This window comes from Molothrus ater, chromosome 17, assembly GCF_012460135.2.
Source record: "Molothrus ater isolate BHLD 08-10-18 breed brown headed cowbird chromosome 17, BPBGC_Mater_1.1, whole genome shotgun sequence".
Classification (NCBI taxonomy): domain Eukaryota; kingdom Metazoa; phylum Chordata; class Aves; order Passeriformes; family Icteridae; genus Molothrus; species Molothrus ater.
In genome coordinates this window covers 12,584,397-12,603,175 of record NC_050494.2, presented here as the reverse complement: position 1 = coordinate 12,603,175, position 18,779 = coordinate 12,584,397, and the positions used below count along the sequence as shown (strand labels likewise).

Sequence of the window (18,779 nt, the reverse complement as noted above, 5' to 3'; positions counted from 1 at the left end):
TGATCATTTCGAGATATAACAGGATCAATTTTTTCCCTTGCATTCCAGTATCTACGCTGGAGCAAAGTAATATGTTTTTAAATAATTTGATAAATTAGCTACTACTCATAATAAACAGCCTGAGTCAGTAATTTTGGGAAGGTCACTGCCTGAGCATCTCTGATGTGTTTACACAAAACAGACAGAAATGGCTAAAGGTACCTCTGGTGTCCGAGAGTGAGTTCCAAATCTTCCCTCCAGGGCCAAAAGAACTTTATGAAAGTTGTGCTCATAATCTGATGCTTTTAAGCTTATGTGCTAGTTATCTTCTACTACATGATTTTTTTCCAAGCTGCTCTCTGTTTTTTATTACTATTGCAGTATCATTATATAGCATAAAGTCACTTAAGACAGCAAAAGATTCAACACTAGGAAAACTGATAGAGAAAGAAGGGCTGGATTCTGGACTGGTGCAGCTGGTTTAAGGTATTTTAGAAGTAAATGAAATCAAATGAGAATTTATAATCCTTCCTGAGGTCTGGATTCCATCAGGCTAAACTCATTAGGCATTAAGGTGCAGGTGCAGCTAAATAAAGGATTGTTCTGCTTTTCTTAATGCCATAGATTCACATCTTGAGTTCAAAATAAAAGTCTTTTAAAAGCACATGTATATGTTGTGCATCTACTGGCAACACTTGAAAGGGAAAGCTCAGCTGATGGAATCTTCAAATGCCTCATTTTTGCCAAAGGAATGTGCCCATTTCTGCACCAGCTGTGCTGAGGGACACGAGTGGAGTTGTGACTGGACATTGGCCTCTTCAGGCTTATTCATTTCATTTGCATTAGACTTCCTTTCATCTACTGAACAGCTGCCCAAATAAATAGCATAAATCTAATTAATCCTCCTTTAATATTGTATTGCCACAACAACTCCAGCATCCCCCCAAATGCTGCAGGAGTGTGGGCCTACACCTGCACAAGCTCCCTGGGAGGAGCACAGCAGGAGTTGCAGGGAATCCAGCCTTTCTTGTGGTTTACTGGGATAAAAGGAAAATAATTAAAAACCAGTTTCCCAGGTTTGAACTTGCTGGATTTCTCAGCTGAAATCCCAGATTCTGGCGCTGTCAGGAGAGCAGTTCGTGGGATATTACAAAATAAGCAGCAGATATCAGGCACAGGCCATCAGATAAGGATCTCAGCCTTTGATTGTGATCAGCAAAATCTCAGCTTGGAATGTACACACTGAGCTGTGCCCCAAGACCACAACCAGCTGGGCCTTTCCAGCTTGTCTGTGCACTGACAAACATCTGCAGCTCTGGGCAGGAGAGCTGGGAGATTAGGGGACAGCAAACTATTGAGGGGAAAGGTCCTGCTGCCCCAGAGGGGAAATCCCTGCCAGAGCAGTGCTCTCCTTGCACCTAATCTGCTGCAGCCATTGCCTCTTTCTCAGGTGTTCTGCATGTGGGAGGTCCAGTGGTATTAACACAGTTTATAATTATTAGACAGAAATGAAGTATTTGGAGGGATGTTTTGGAAAATAACCATTAGAAACTTCAGTTACTGCTTACAGAGACACTGTGGAGTGCCCTTCCTCATGCAAGTGTGACTTCATGACCTAGTTCACATTTTTCTTTGAGATCATCATGTTTCCTCTGTGCTGCCAAGAGAGGCCAGCTCAGGTGGGGCACTGGGTTTGGGACACAGGACCTGGAGAGGAGGTCACTGCCTGGAATGACCCTCCCTGCCAGCAGCACACATCCTCTAGCCTGGGGTGGGACTCACAGCTTATGCACAGGAGCTTTTTGCTTTCTAGGAACATTTGCTGTGCAACACATTTATTTTATTGAGAAATAGGCAGGCAGCTGTTTGTTCTTTATTAACTCTACACAGCCCTGAGAGCTATGAATATTGAAGACCTGGGGGCTGCTGACATCCACACGTACTCCTGTTTGCAGATGTAAAATGTTGGTGTCTCAGAGTGATGGCAAGGCTAAACTGCTGTTTCAGGAATGTCCTCAGGAAGACAAACATGATATATTCACGTGTAGGGCATGGGCACGTGTCTGTCCCCTTCACCCTCGAAACGTTGGTGGCCCATGCCCCAGGCATAACGGCATCTGAGGGTGAGGCAGAGATTTATTTGCAGTTTAATTCCCACCCACGATCCCTTTTATACAAGAGGAATTTTCTTTTGGTACAAGATAAGCCCATCAGTGACATCAGCAGCACCTAGCCCTGCATACCATAGCCCTGCTGGATTCCTGACACTGAGCCTCTCACTAGGGCTGGGCCATGCAGGCCTCCTGAGTCAGCCCCTAACAACAGCATTTTCTGTTTTGTTTTGGTTTTTGTGCGTCTTCAAGCACAATTTTGCAATTGCAGTTCTGGGGCAAAAGATCAGCTGTTGAAATACACCCTGGTGTCCTGCATGGGTCTGGCATGAATGGAGGGAGCACAGCTCACGTCCTGTGGGGTGCAACTGGCAAAAGTAGCACAGAAGTGAGTGAGGGTGGGGGGTTTGTGAGAGCATCCCTGCAGGAGCAGGAGCACAGAGCACTCTCCTCCACTCGCTGTCCTGCCTGCCAGGCTCTGCTCACTCCTTGAGCTACAGCCCACGGAGGAGACTCTCAGGGTATCACACACACTGGCTTAGGTTCACCTCCCTCCTCTGCAGGAATTTCAGTGAAGCAGCTCTCATCTCACAGCTGTGAACTAATGAGCAAAAGGACAGTTACTGTTTGCTGGAGAAATATTTGGGGTTTGCTTGGATGAGTCCCTGCCTCTTTCTGGATTCTTTTGTGTGTTTCTGTATTCCCTGTGTCAGGCTTTAATGCAGCAGAATGGTCAGAGATTTCCTATTTTCTAATATTCTGGTAATTTCATTACAGTGCACGCCATGGATTGCAGGAACTATTGCATTCAGAGGTCAAAGTTGTGTCCACACCAGTGAGAGAAGTTCTACACCACGTGTCTGATTTGCTTCTCCTTTTCACCTGTCTCAGGAGACAAATGATTCATCACATAGTGCTGAAATGTCTTCATCTCCTGATTTGGGCCAAGATTTAAGAGTAGTTACCCAAAAGTTTCTTTTTGAGCTGAGGAGAAGGATCTGTGATGAATGATTCTTTTTCAGTTCTTCTCTCCTGCAGTTTATTACCAGTGTATTTGTGTAATTAGGGGGCCCAGTAGTAATGTTGTTAAAATACTAGTGGGCACATTTATTGTTTCCTCCAAAAGGAAACAACCAGTCTCTAGCAGTTCTGGTTTTTCCCTGCCTCAACTGAACATTTACTGTTTTATGTAGCTAGCAGATTGAGGCTAAAGTTACTTCTTTCCTCCCCCCCGCCTTTTATTTCTTTTTGTTAAAAAGAAAAGAAAAAAATCCCTTCCATTCTCTTAACAAATGCTGAATATTTTAAGGATATGGTCAGAAAGGGGAACTTAAACTCAGCATAATGTTTATAGTGCCACACAAACTTCAGGAAAAGTGATGTGCAGTGCTCTTTATTAACATCTAAAAGTCCCTGTGGGATTATAATGACTGCAGAGTAATAAACAAATAAAAGTAGCAAGATTAAATTGTTCAGAATATTTTTAGTGATGGAAAAAGCAATAAGTTTTAACCTTGAGAACCAAGGGAAGAGCAGCTTGTGGGTAGAACAGATACAACTAGGAATGGGTTTCTCTTAGTGATGACTGGTTATCATTCATGGAATTACAGATAATTGTCTTATGTAAATAAATTGTTAAAATATGAATACAAAAGAACAGTACCCAAATGTAAGCACCAGAATTCAGAATTTCTAAATTACAGTAATTTTTAATCTTCTGTTTAAATGACAGACCTGAATTTGCTTTCCCTTGCGGTGCCAAAGGGCTCAGTACAGCCAATGGTGTTCCAGGCACTGACCCAGGGAAACACAACCAGCCCCATCCCCAGTGCTCACCCAGGAAGAAACTCTTCCCTCCATCAGAATTGAAACTCCCAACCTCCAATACTGCATTATTTTATGAGCATTTTTTAGTACCTCTCCCAGAGCTCTTCTGGACTCTTCTAAAAAGTTTTACAGCCCCTGAGCTGTGGGAAGAACAATTGGTAAAGCCAAGGGAGCCCCTCCAGTGCCAAGGCAGGCAGTGGCCAGAGGCAGGACTTGGCCCAGGGGCTCCAGAGTCAGGGCTCAGGGTGATTTCCAGCCCCCAGGCTGAGTTACAGCCCCAGGCTGGCACAGCAGCCGTGCCAGCTCCTCAGAGGGTGCCAGGGCTGCTGCCTTCACTGCCAGGGTGGCCTGGGGCCAGGCTGCTGCACTGAGGGAGGAGCTGGGGTGACACCAGTGGGGCTGGGGTGACAGCAGTGGGGCTGTGAGGAGCTCAGGTGACATCAGTGGGCTCTGTGGTGACATCAGTGAGGCTATGTGGGGCTGGGATGCTATCAGTGGGGCTGTGAGGAGCTCAGGTGACATCAGTGGGGCTCTGGGGTGACATCAATGGGGCTGAGAGGAGCTGGGGTGACACCAGTGGGGCTGGGGTGACACCAGTGGGGCTGGGGTGACAGCAGTGGGGCTGTGAGGAGCTCAGGTGACATCAGTGGGGCTCTGGGGGGCTGGGGTGACATCAGTGGGGCTGTGGTGACATCAGTGGGATTGTGTGACATCAGTGGGGCTGTGAGGAGCTCTGATTCAGCCCGGCATGGGGAGGCTGCTGCAGAAGCACAGCAGACTCAGTGCCCCTTTGCAAAGCTCTTGTGTGCAGCAGGGAAACCCTTCCAGGCTGATGCTCTGTGTGGTTATCGGCTCAGCTGCTGCTCCCCAGCACTGAGAGAGCTCCTGCTCGCTTTAATTATTGCTTAGGGGGAAGCTGCCTTCCCTCTGCCCTCCTTTTCCTTGTTTTTTTGTTGGTTTTTTTTTTTTTTTTTTTTTAAGGATGGTAGCTTTCAAGAGCTTGCCATGAAGATCTAAGTTAAGGGATTTTCTCCTCTACAAAGCCTGCATAGTTTCCCAGGCCAGGTGGACCCGATAGCACTGACTGCATGCTGAAAAATCTCATCCCCACCCTTCAGGCACTTTAATTGTAAGCCTTTCCAGATACACTGGATAAACACTGTCAAAATGAACCTGAAAGGGTTGTTGTTGTTGGTTTAGCCCTTAAATAATTATGAGTTTGTCTGTCTAATTACAACATAATCTTGTTTAAACTTGGATGGCTATTTGCAGTATCTCTTAAATGAGGTGGAAGCAGAAACGCTGGGGGAAAAAAAAAGAAAGAAAATTCACAGTTCTTCCACTTTAAGAGAAGGAAAAAAGGAGTTTTTACTCCTGTAAAACTGAATTAAACCTGACAACAAAATACTCTAACTTGGAAGTTACTGTGGAAGGATAAGGATGATAAACAGTAGTGTGGAACCTCTGAGATGCAACAGAAACTTAATCCTCTGCAGATAATATTTTTCAAACAGTTTAGAAATAGTTTAAGGTAATTTACGGGAAGACTTGAGTGACAAAGCACATTACTTGAAGTGCCTTGCCTTCACTAGGCACTTTCTAAATTCTTTCTCTTTCATTTCTTTACTCTCAGGAGACTTTTAAATCCAGTGAACCAAAACAACACTTTGTTTGTTGGTATAGCACGGGGCTGGCACAGATGGCAGCCACCGCACCTGTTCCAATAAACTGGGGAAATGGAGAGATAAGCCATAGCACTCATTAAGGGGAATCTACTGAAACATGAACAATTTGTATTTTGAATATCTTCCAGGAATTAAGGGAGAAATACATAAACAGACTTTGTTTTTACCATTATCAGTTTAAAATAAACTTTGTTTAAAGGGAACTTCACATTTGGTTTATGTACAAAGACAGACATACCACTAAAGAAGTTATGATAATGCTTGATTTTCTTTAAGAAAGGCAAATGATTTTATCTAGCTGCTACTATTCTACTAAAGAAAAATTACCTGTTGGCAGTTAAACTAAAATCAGTTAATTCCCCTGTTCCTTAGTAGTGGCAGCTCTTTTTGCTTTTGCATTTTCTCACGTTGAGTAATATCACATTCTTGCAATCCAGTTCAGAATGATCAGAGGAACAACATAAACTAAAGTCCATCTGCTCATCTATTAATAAATAACTAAAATTATTGGGGGGTGTGGGGGGGAATTGTTTGGATTGTTAGCAACAAAGTTCCCTGCAAAACAGCTTTTTGCTGGGCATAAGGAATATGCTGTGTAACATCTGACAGATTATTAAAAAATCCTAAATAAGAAGAAACATTGAGTAACAGTCCCTCAAAGGATAAATTTCTTCCAACATTTGCCTTGATCATCAGAGCTTGTGCTGTTCAACATGCCATACATCTCCCTCAATTTCTCTCTCTCACACACACAGCATTAAATACAAAATGTCATGAAAATTCCTAAGTATCATTTAATGTTGGCAGCCCTGCACTGTAAAGCCATTTATATAAAACTGTGGTTGGCAGCTCTCACTCTTCCATGGGAACAAATTAACATTGGCATTCCAAACACAGGAAAGTAAGGAAATTAGAAACACAGTTTATATTTGGCCAGTGCTTTGAAATACTGTACCATGCTACTGATGTCAATTAATGAAAAGCAGAATTTTGCGGAGAGGGTCTGGTTTTGAAACACATTAACACACGTTAAACATGTTTGCACAGGAACTGGATTGTAAGCATCTTGGTTCCAAAACAATAAAGCAATTACACTAAAACTTGTAGTCTCAAAGTTGCCATTAATTCAATCCACTCAGTCTGGATTTTCAGTGACTTTAAGATGTAGATGGCACAAATGTTTAAAAGAAGGGGTAAGGCACAGTGTGGTGGGGATTACATCCACGATGGCTTCTCTGTTACCTGCTGTAAATCAGGTATGTTTATGTACAAATAATGGAATTGTAGAACATAGACCCAAACAAAGGGGGGGCTCAGCAAATTTTGTGGTCCTCATCAATGAGAAAAGGATTTCCAAAAGGGCTTTTTGAATTAGAACCAGTTTGATCTTTGCTACCTGCAACCTTTTTTGCAGTAAAGACTTTTACTGACAAAATCTTCAACACCAAAAAAAATCTAGATGGCAGTTTATCTCCTGGCACAATTCCACTAACTTCAGTGGAATTACTCCAGCACGGAATTTGGCCCCACAGCCTTTACAAGGCGCTGTTTATTTGTACTGTGATTCAGATATTTTGATACCAGGAATCTTTCAGCACTGAAGTTTCTCCATATGAAATATGTCTTGTATTAAGAAATATCAGTTTCACATTTTTGTCAAACATTATTTGCTGAATTCTGTTTGTTGCAAGGATGGGAATTCAGCTGTAGCTCAACAACATGGGTCGGGCTAATAATAATGATAAGCAGTGACTAATAGGAGCTGGTTCATGTTTTGACTGTTTGCAGCAAAGGAAACTTCCCTCAGAAACAATTTCAAGATGAGGAGAGAAAACTCTGTGAAGCTCAAGCAGAAACTACTGCATGCTCATTATTTCAACACAGGGGCACTTCTTTGGCCCAATTCTGCTCTCAGTGGTGCTTGTGTAAATCAAGAGGGAGTTTATGGGAATTATGTTGGACGTAGAGTTGTATAAATGAGACCACAGGGCCAGCTTCAGTAGAAATTTGACAATTTACACCAATGAAGACCTAGCCAAGAATTTTCTCTTGGGTCTCCATTTTTCCAAACTTAAGCGTGTGCAGAACTTTATCCATGTGATTAGTCCTTGTGTGTAGTCTCGTTTATTTCGAACAGTTGAGAAGGAAAATCTTCATCCTGAAACTAACTTAAACAGCTCTCTAGTTTCTTTAGAAGTTTCTTCCATTTAGAGAATCTATAAAGTAGCATATTTTATTTATATATAGTAATGGGATATATTTTTGATATATATATGTAGTTAATTCATAAAAGTACTTTGATGTAAGCCCTAGAGAGGAGGACTGGAAAGGGTTTAAAATATCATGGTCTCTTAATGCTGTATATCAACAGGTAGTCTCCTTATCTGGCATGCTATCAAAATTTGCTTACTTGTGTTCTTGCTCAGATGACTTCATCCATCATTGCAACTTCTCACTGGTATTCATCCAGTTAGGACAATTTAGAGGCATAAAACTAAATGTGTTATCATTTTAACCACAAATTAACAGTTTCCACATAAATATTAGCATTTCCTCACTTGGTTCAAGGATAGCAGCCCTAATGGCACTAACCGTAGATTTGATTTAAACTAATTAAAAACAGGGGCTCTTGCAATTTAATATATTGATTTTACCAGTGGGACTTAAATCTTTTATAATAAGTGTACACAGCTGCAGCACTCACCCACCGCCACTCTCAAACCTAATCCCTGCATTCCTCCTGACAATAACATGACAGGATCCACACATCCCAGTATTAGCCTTAACCCCAGTGACACTGCCAGAATGTATTAAACTAAAACATCACAGTGTCCTATTTAAAAGGAGCCTGTCAACAGCTCTGACTGGGCTTTAATAGTTATAATCTTTTTTTTTAATTAATGTTTCCAACCACTTGTGTAACCTTCTCTCACACGTCTCTCCCCGCCGACCCGAAAATGTGTTTCAGGCTTATTTCCAGGGAATGTAGTGCCTGGTTTTGTGCTGCCTGTCCAGAGGCCATTAAAGCTCCTTTGCAGGGGGAGTGCTGGGACACACACAGAGACACAGGCATGGCACAACTGGGGGCACTGGGAGCAGGTCCTGCACGCTCCACTGGTGCCCAGCTCCTGTTCCCGGCATCACAAGACCTGGCCATCAAGGCTTGTCTCCTTCAGAGCCCTTGAAGAGCTGCTGTGTTTTGGCTTCTAAACTGCAGCTCACAGAGGGGGATTCACCCCCCCAGGACAGCCTGTGTGGGAACAGAGCAAAGACCCTGCTCTGGGATAAATCTGCTATGTGCCAGTGGATGGGGACAATTTCCAGGTCCTTCTTCCTCGTGTAAGGACATCTGTCCTTGGCTGCTCCTTTCTCTGCTACCAGCACACCCACATGGCAGAGGTAAATAGTTCCTGTCCTGCTCTGCTCTTTTACACCTGGAAATTAGAAAATTAATTAAATTCTCTCTGGGATGGGTCTGTACATTTATTTCATACCTGCTGGTCACTTGCTGCATGGTCCTTTCATACCTTGACTTGGCTGCCAGCTTTCTGCCTTAGCCAGTGTTACACCACCAAGGGCTGCACATATCCACACTGCCCAAAACAATTATGGGATGTACCTGTTCAGGCTTGAGAGCTTTTAACAGCATTAGGTGGAAGAGAAGAAAAAAAAAAAGCCGAGGGCTTGGCTTAATGTATGGACAAACCATGTGATCGGGACCAGGCATCCAGGGCTAACTTTTAATCTGCTTTGTTTCAAGTGGGAAATATGTGAAGATCAAATAAGTTCAAATCCAGGTCAAATATCCTTGAAAATCTTTGATTTATACAAGCAGGAAAATGAGGTTTAAAAGAAGTGATTATGAAAGGGTTACTAAAAACACAGCTGTACTCGTACTCTTATATCTGAGGCTCTCCAAAGAAAAACTGTGTGACATCTATATTAACCTTTGGCTGTACACCAATGAAGGCCTGTAGTGAGCTGGAATGCAAGGCAGCCCCTTCCAAATTTTAACACAAGCCAGGTTACAGCTGCAAATGCCTGCAGCCCGTGCTCACTTTATAAAGTATTCCCCGAAGGAAATTTTTTAACTGTTATAGAATCTTTTTCTAATACCCTACAGTGTTAAAGCCTGTTATTAAAGGGCAAAGAGATGGTTCTCTATGCCAAACACTTGTCAACAAAAAGGATAGCCAGATGGTATGAAATAAAAGGAAACTTGGGGGCTCTTCAGCTTCTTGATTTATATTAACAAAAGCCACTTTCAAGTGCTCCTTCCAAGAATGACTAATTCCCCCCCACTTCTTTTTTGCCAGGATTAAACAACGTTGTTCATTTTATAATCAACCACGAGACAAATTAACAAATTGCATATCACTTGTGCCGACTCTTTTAAAAATATTCTAAGCAAGTCTGTTTACCAAGGCAAGTTTACCAGCATAAGGACAACGCAATTATTTTTAGAAGAGAAGGCCTAAGTCATCTAGAGGATGTTTACTCCTTAGCTGCTGTTTATAAACTGAAATTAAACTTGTGCAGAAAATGCTTTGCGTTTTTTTCAGTTCCTAAAATGGATCAGTTTGTAAACTGTATTGGACAGGATCTGAAATTAAATTCCAAATGCTAAAATTATAGTAATAAATTTTACAAAATTAGCCAGTAATTAACTGGCTAACTTAGTCAGACCGCTGTGGCTAAATTCTCTTCTAATTTACAAATAACTTCATTCTTGACACAACTCCATTCCCCATTCATCTTAGCACAGGTGTAAGCTAAGACAAAATGTAGCCTGCAAATTAACTGGTTATAAATCTAAATCTAATTAGTTGTCAGGATTTTACAGTAAGTAAAATTGTGCTTAGTACAAAGCTCCCTAAAACGGAGCACCTGTATTCTGGTTCCTCCCTACCAATACCCAGCATAAATTTTCTGCACTAAATATACACAGTATCTCCATAGAAATCAATGTGTGTGGGGTTTGTTGTTGGGGTTTTTACTATGTAGCTCAGTAAATCTTGCAATGTAGTTTTTAAAAAAATATTATTCCTTCTAAAGTTGTACAACTAGATGGATGAAGAATATGAATAAGGCAAAAAAAGTGCTTTTGTAGATTAGCATTTAGAAGCCTGGAATTACCGTTTTTTATTGGCTGAAATTTCAAAGTATTATTTCTTTACTCGCTTTTACTTCCTCCATGCTAAAATGAAACTTTATTATGCTGTGACACTTCCTCATCGTGATGGCTCTGGTATAGTAATAAAAGCCTACCTGTGAAATGCAATGCTCACAGAGTATCTCTTACAAAAGTAGGACACAGTTTACTACAGTCTGCATTTAGGAATTCAGCTCTGCTTTAAAAGGGATCATTGTAGAAAGTCTCCACAAAAATTCAGTTCTACAATAGATCTTCTAATTTTCCCTGAATGTCATAGAAAACTGTACGTCTCAAAGCAGGTGTTGTGTTTGATTATATACGGAGTGAGTGGCTGCTCTAATTCATTAAAACCTCCATAAACAAGCCTGCCTTTGTCCTATAAAGATGAAAGAGCAATGACTATAATGGGATGAAAGGTGTGCACAGCGATGAAGAAAGCTATTATAGATCTGTGTCCTTTTTAAACTCGTCCTGGCATGCTCTGTTGACAGGGGAACAAAACAGCGCAGATAAACCTCCAAAAAGTGCCCTGCTGGTCGTAATTCCACCTGTCCTTAAAACTACTGGGCTTTGCTTGTGCTCTTACTGCTCCCTGACCATGCTGACAGCAATTAAATAAAATAATCATTTAGGATTTTGCATGAAGAACGCTCTTGCATTTCTAAGCTGACAACAAACCCTGGTGGGTTGAAATGAATGAATATATCCACTGCAGTCACCAAACTGCATCAGGATGTCGATTATCGGGGGTTATGGCTCATAGAGGTGAAACCTGCTCCATAAAAAGTTCTCACATAGACACAGACATATCCAAAATGTAACTTTTATTTCACATTTATGGATCGATTTCATTCCTTTGTACTCAAACCTATCAACGGCCTAAATATTAATTCTTTCTTATAACTCTTACATGAGCTGACAAGAGACTCTTCCTTGCATCGGCAATGTGGGACGGGAGCGCTGCAGTTTCACTGGTGATTCAGTAAATTACTACACCTGAGGAGCAGAGCTAAACTCTCTGCCATTATGTACTTACACGTTTCATAAGTTTCTTTCCTCTCTACTGAAATGGAAAGCAAAGAGTGAATTTCGCTATTGTTATTTGAACATCTTTTGTCTTCTGCTCAGGGCTCTCCTCGCACTCGATGTAGGACCAAGAACCACAGGAGAACAGTGTTAGCAAGGTCACCCTTATCTTTAAAGTCAAATATTTGACTGCTATTGGTACATTTGACTGCTCAAATATTTAATTTTAAATGTATAATTGCTCATCGGCTGAAGTATCCAGCAGTGACTAGACAAACACTGTAATTCCAAATGGAAAGCACCAGCCCTCGTGGAGCACAGCCCCCGGGCCAGACGTAATTCCGAGCTTCCCACTGTGAAGCTTATGGCAGTTAATAAGGAGGCGCAGCTCATGCAAACTAGAGCTCTCCCACAGCGTCCCGTGGCTCCTTATCATGCAGGAATTGTGCCGGGATGGCTGGCTACCGTGTCTGATAATTATTAACGTGTGTCACAGAGCCTTTACAGCTGCTGAGCTTTTCAAGTTAGTTAAAGTGCTGGGATTAGAGAGGTGGTGGTTTAGGTGGTGATTTAATCTTTGCCGCCTCTGAAGTTCCAGACAGTGGAAGTGACCAGAACAGGGACATCTATAAAGGTGTTAATGGATTTATTGGAGATGGGGGTCTGTAATTCCTGGCAGGTTATGTGCCAGAGGTGTGCTCCTCTTGCACTTAGCGTTTCCCTTTGTTTGGGACAAAGTCTGAGCTATCTTGTTTTGGAAATACAATTCAGGTTCTGCCTTGAACTCGCAGGCACCCAATCTGTACGTGTGTGGTTTGAGAGCTGCACATGATGAGGTCTAAAAACGGATAGAGCGAGCCAGGTCTATAATTATATATTTAAAATAGAATGTGCACCCTGACAATGTTTTACTCAAATCCGGCCAAGTCAGTCCACACGGCTGTGCAATCTACAGCGAGCAAATAGAAATCAGATTGGGCCGTGGCATCCAATTAGGGAGGCCTAGTGAGGCGCATACAAAGCGTGCCAACTCTCGTATCGTTTGCATAAACCCATCCACATGTGCTTGAGAAAAGAGGCGAGTTAGCGGCATAAACTGGGGTCAACAGGAAAAGCTGCAGGAGTAAATAAGGATTTACTGTGGAATCCCTCCCAAGCCATTAGGAAAACATGTGCGAGCAGCTGAGCCCCTCCGGCCGAGGGAGCGCGGCGCTGGGATGCCGCAGGGACCCGTCCCGGCCGTCCGTCCCCGCAGCCCCGGCGGCTCCGCATCCCGCGGGAGCTGCGCGGGACCCGTGCCCTGCTCCTGCCTGCGCTTCGTGTCTTCCTTGGCCGTGTGGGATGCGGAGCAGACCTGCTAATCGTCCTGTTTACCTCCTACCTGCGAATCCCATTTCTGACGCGCAGCAATTATCAAAGGGAGCAGACGACAAAGAGCTCAGTGTGCCGGCGTGTGTGGAGCGTGGGGAGAGCTCGTGGCTGTCCAAATGCTGCGAGGGGAAGTCAGAGCCCTTTCTTTCCCCGTCGATGCCACTCAATTACCGCCTGGCAAAGCAGCCACCCTGCCGAGGGCCGCTACCTGCCCTTCCTTGCCCATGCGGGCTGTCACCCACCTGCCCCGCCGGGAAACAGCTCCCAACCGGGGCCAGCTGCGCCACCAGCCCCTGTCCTCCCGTCGGTGGCCGGGTCCCCGCTCCAGCCTCCCCCTGGCACGGTTCCCTGCCCGGTTGCCCCGACCCAGCCCCGCGGAGCCCGGCACTCACCCAAGTTGACGAAGCTCATGACCATGTCAGCTTCGGTGAGGAAGTTGCTGTCCTGCAGGCTGGCCAGAGGCGGCCCCTGGGTGCTGAAGATGGGCTTGTAGGGGTAAGAGAAGCCCTCGCCGTCCTCGGCGGCGGCCCCCGCCGCCCCCTCCTCCACGGACATGGCATTGTAAAGGTCCAGCATGAACATGGGGGCCGAGTTGTGCTTGCCGTGGAGGTGCGGCCGCGGGCGGTGCGGCAGGCCGAGGATGGAGAGGATCTCCCGCTGCATCTCGCGGCGCTCGGGGCCGCGCAGCCGCCGGTGGATGAAGCTGGAGTGCACCTCGTTGTCCACCGTGAAGTCGGCGAGCACGCAGCGCAGCCAGAGGGCGGGCGCGGCGGCGCCCAGCACCAGCAGCCAGGAGGCGGGCTGCCCGCGCCCCGCCACCGGCATCGCGGCGCGGCGGCGGCGGCTGCGGGGCGGCGCGGGGGGCGCGGGGCTGCCCCGCCGCGGGACGCGCCCGGCCACCGGCATGCGCGGGGGGCGCCGACGGACGGGCGGGCGGACGGGCGGGCGGACGGACGGACGGGCGGCCCCGCGCTCAGCCCCCGCGGAGGCGCCGCAGCCCGCTCATGGCCCGAGGCGGCGGCGGCGGCGGCGGCGGCGGGGGCTGATCAGCGGCACCGGCCCATGGACGGGGCGGCGGCGGCGGCGGCCCGAGGCGCTTCCCCCGGCGGCGGTGGCGGTGGCGGCGGTGGCGGGAGCGGAGCGCGGTGCCCGCGTCCCGCACGCCGCGGCGGAGCCGTGTGAGCGGCGCGGCTCGGCGGGGAGCGGCGGGAGGGTGTCTCTGGTGGGAGGAGCAGGCGGCTAAACCCAAGCGCTCTCTCTCGCTCGCCCGCTCCAAAGCGCTTGGGAGAGAAAATCCCTGGAACTGCCTCGAGGAGGGAGGACGTCTGCTCAGGTTGCTTTTCAGGATGTTTGTGGAGGCTGCGGGCTCGGCGAGAGGCTGAGCCGGTCCCGAGCGCCTAAATTGCCGTGAACGTCATTAAGGAGAAGACAGCCCAGGAGAGAGGGCGGTTTATGTATAAGGAAGGGGCCCAAACTCCCACAGACTTTATGATGCGAGTACATCGGCTGGCTCACAAGCACGCGTACACACTTCTTTTTCCTGCCTACTCTTTTCTTCTTTTTTTTTTTTTTTTTTAAGAAGTACAGATTGGAAGAGCCTGCCCGTGACAAAACAAACTCCATTAAATAATTTAAAACGTGATGATGATATATATTCACCTACATAGACACGTGTGTGTGTGTCTCTGTGCACGGAGAGCCCCAGGTCACTTTTTCCAGCTGGCAGTGGGGAGAGTTAATGGAGAAGCGTTAGAAATCCGAAGGGGGAGATATTCTCTAAGAATGGTAAAACCAGGAACATTTACTTGAAGTGAAACTATCAACCTGTGCACACGGGTGGGTGGTTTATGCCATTCCATTACCCTGCACCCTTGCCTTCCCATCTCTTTCTGCTCCTGTTACATGCCATTTTTGGGACATTGCCTTGAAATAGATTGTCAGCTTCTTAAAGCGATGTTTTTTTTTAACTCAGTGGGTGCAACATCTACAGTAATGGAGCCCCAGTCCCAATTAGCCCAGGTAGATGTCTGCTACAGTAGACATTTAACAGAAATTAATAATAATAATATCAGATGACAAATGTAAACTAATGCTTCCCAAATCTTACTTGGAAAGAAGGGGAAGCCAGGATGGTGTATTTGGGTCACTGAATTGAGCCTGAGATAACCTCAGAAATCATACATATATACATTAACTTTATGCTGACATTAATTCCTTGTGTAAAGGAGGAAGAAAAAGGGTGGAGGATAAAGCAGGTCTCAGCGTTTTGGGGGTGTTTTTTGGTAGATTGTTCATCTAATATTTTCAGACGAGCAACATCTGGTAGTATCCAGCACCAGATCCTGCAACTCTTTTGGAAACTAATATTCAGCACTTCTTTTGGTTCTTTATGTTTCAAACCTTGGTGTGAACAGCAGGTAGCCAGACAAAAAACTGCATGGGAACCATGATGAATGATATAATGCGTTTGTATGCATGCATGTGCACCTCTTAATAACAGGGAAACTGAGGCATCACATAGAAATGACTCACTCGTGGCACTATTGAAATAGTGGTGGAACCAGCATTAATCCCTCAGCTCAGACCTAACACATTTAGGAATGGCTCAAGCTCAGGGAGGATGGAGGGGGCAGAGAGGTTGTGGAGCTACATCCACCTTAGCTAACAAGGAACTCTTGCTACACTCACTCACTGGTGCTGCTCAAAAATCCCCCCTGGAGCTGCCTCCCAGTGCATCCCACGGATGGAAACACCAGTACCCAGCAGCTGAATTCTGGCTGCCCAGTTAAGATCAAACTCTCCAGCATCTTTTGTACTTCCTGAGGAGCAGCACTAACCTGCTCTTCACCATGCAATTTGCCTAAATTTCTTCCTTGCTGAGGGTGTGGTTTCCAGATCAATTTAAGCTGGTTTAAAGCCAGGTTCCCCCTGAGAAAGATCTTTGTTTTCTCATCCCACCCCAGCCTGGACCTTCAGCTGTGCAACCCCACCCCTCTGCAATGCTGGTACCAACACTTACACACAGGTCAGAAAGCTGATTCTGTTTTTAAAATAATTTTTTTTAACCATTTGTGTATTTGCTTTTGCTGAAATAATTTTCTGCTGGATCAGCTTCTTGTTCTGACTGACTCCATGTTGTGGTGGAACGAGGGAGGCCACAGGAATGCACAGCTGGGGGCAAGGAGAGGGTGTCTGGGTCAGGCTGCTGTAGGAAGGGCAGACAGATGATTTGGGATCTCTCTGCTCTCCCTTTCAGCTGCAGACAACTTGATTTCTCTTCCTTTTTTGTTCCTTGTCGACTGTTTTTCCAGAGTTGTGAGTGTTGGCCTTTCATCAAGCAGCAGTAGGACGAGGAGCCTTGCCTTTGGCATGGAGATTAAAAAGTCTGCAAGGATGGAACAGAGGGCTGGAGAGCAGGTGTCTCTGCTGCCTAAATTACTGGTACTGGAATTGCTTGCAGCTCCCATTTAAAAACTGACTAAACTTCAGGTCAGTGTTGTGCTCTGAAAGAAAGAAAGGAAAAGTGTGGGAGGTTTCTCTGCTCACTCGTTAACACCTTAGGTAACTGCTCTTGGAGCTGTAAGTGTCACTGGAGAGAGAACAGAGAACAAAAACTAAACCTCGAATCTCTTGATTTGACAAATTTCTTGAAAAAGTGATGTTTGAAACTATTTCCTTCTTGTTTTGTCTAAGTGGTTTGGGTTAGGCCACCTTCGGCTATATTCTGATTAAATGCAGGATAGACTCTTAAAAGAGGGGCAATGTTGCAACTGTATGCTGTGCTTTTATAGGAACAGTTGGGAAAGTTTTCTCTTTTATACAGTATTTTCTATGACCCTGCTGCACCTGTACTCCTTTTAATAAATGCATGATAGTCTGCAGTGGGGTACTTAAAACAGCATAACAAAACCATGCCAGCAGCATAGGATGAGAAACTGATTTTGTTAAAAAATAACTTTTTGATGTGAAGTCCCCAGCCTTTGCCTTCATCTTGCTTTGGGACACAACAAAGGGCAGCATTTATTCTGCTGGATACAATAAAGGATGATGCAGCTCAAACTGCAGTGGTTCAGCCCTCAGATCTGAGCTTGAATTTCAAATTCCTTTCAAACAGAAAGGCAATCCACTTTGTACCTTTTTTCATGGACAACGTCTTTCTCTTCCCTCCTTTCCTGCCTGCTGTGTAAACCTTATCCTGCTTCCTGTAGGATCAGTTCCACACAGGTTGCTGAAATATTGGCACCTTCATGTCACTGTCTTTTTCCTCCTCCTTCCTGGATCAATTAAGAAACCAGTTTTTCCTCTTAGTCTTCTCTACTTCTTTTGTGTAGCCTCCTCTTCTTGAGAAGGAAAACTTAATGCTTGTGATGAAGTAATCCCTGTTTGTTGGCACTTGCTGCTTCAGATAATTTCTATAAAAACAGACTCCCAATGTTTCTGGGGTTCTGCACAAGCCACATTACCAATTGAGTAACTTGTTGATCTCTGTGAGCTCTGTGTGCACGCTCTTACCCAAGTTTAGTACCAGCTACTGCCATTTTTTTGTTTGTGTGGAAACAGACAGAATATTTGGAAGTGCGTATTTAGGAGATAAATAAAGGGGCTGATTTAAAAACAAGAAATGCACAAAAATGTGCAGGTTTGTGCTTGGTGAATTTGTCATCCTCATGAACCCATGTGAGGCATATGCCAGGGGCAGAATTTGGCCATTTGCATTCAGTTTGAACAAACGGGCAGTAAAAAGTGTGGGTTCTGTTCAGAAATTCATTTAATGACTTTTCAAAAATTAGACACAAAGCATTTTGTCCTCTTTTCTGCTGATTCAGTTTCAAGCTCCTTGTCTTCCTACTTTGATGTCCTCTTTTTAACTTTAACCATGGTTCTTTTCCATTCTGTTTTGCATCTTCTCTCATTTGTCTTGAACAAAGTGCAACTCCTAAATTATAGCAAACTTTTTTCTCCTTCCAAATAGTCCCACTAAACTAGCATGTGTTTGGGGAATTTTGAACTGTTTGTCTATGCTCTTTGCATGAAAAACATTTATACAGCAAAAATAATATCATTATTATTTGTATAAGAATGGATAATTAGCTTACGTGTTTTTTTACACTGTGTTGGATCATTCTTACCAAAAGATTCTAGTCATCATTCCAGCATCATTACTGAGAACATATTCACCAACATGAAGTTAATCACATTATGGATAAAGCCATTACATTAGCTCTAATCCAGGAATTTGAACAGATTTGGGTTGAGCTGTGCTCTGTTGGACAAAACTGATCACATTATAAAAATTAAGTGTTGATTCTCAATGTTAGTGGTCAGAGGAGAGTCAGAAATGAAATCTGTGTTTTGGACTGTGAAAAAGGCATTATTACTTCTGAGGATGCCAGTGAAAGCTAAAATAGAATTTGGGATTTATGAAATGGGGTTATGGCACTGAATTTAATGTTCATCAACTGGGGAAAGTGGACAGAGTTCAGTTCTTCACAGTTCAGCACTTCACTTCCTAAAGCTGGATCACCACAGGGATCCTTTTATTGCTATTTACTTCAGAGAACATTAGAAATGAGCTCATGTTACTGAAACTTTTGTAATGTTACATTTATTATATATTTATCTACA

General features: G+C 44.5%; 1 protein-coding gene across 1 annotated transcript in view; it reads right to left on the bottom strand.

The window, feature by feature from the left end:
* The window catches only part of BMP7 (bone morphogenetic protein 7), a 40,888-nt gene extending 26,828 nt beyond the window's left edge, over window positions 1-14,060 (bottom strand). The window contains exon 1 of the mRNA XM_036395979.1: window positions 13,547-14,060. Coding sequence (XP_036251872.1) covers window positions 13,547-14,060 — 514 coding nt within the window. The remainder of the gene's footprint in view (window positions 1-13,546) is intronic.
* Between the last annotated feature and the right edge of the window lie 4,719 nt (window positions 14,061-18,779).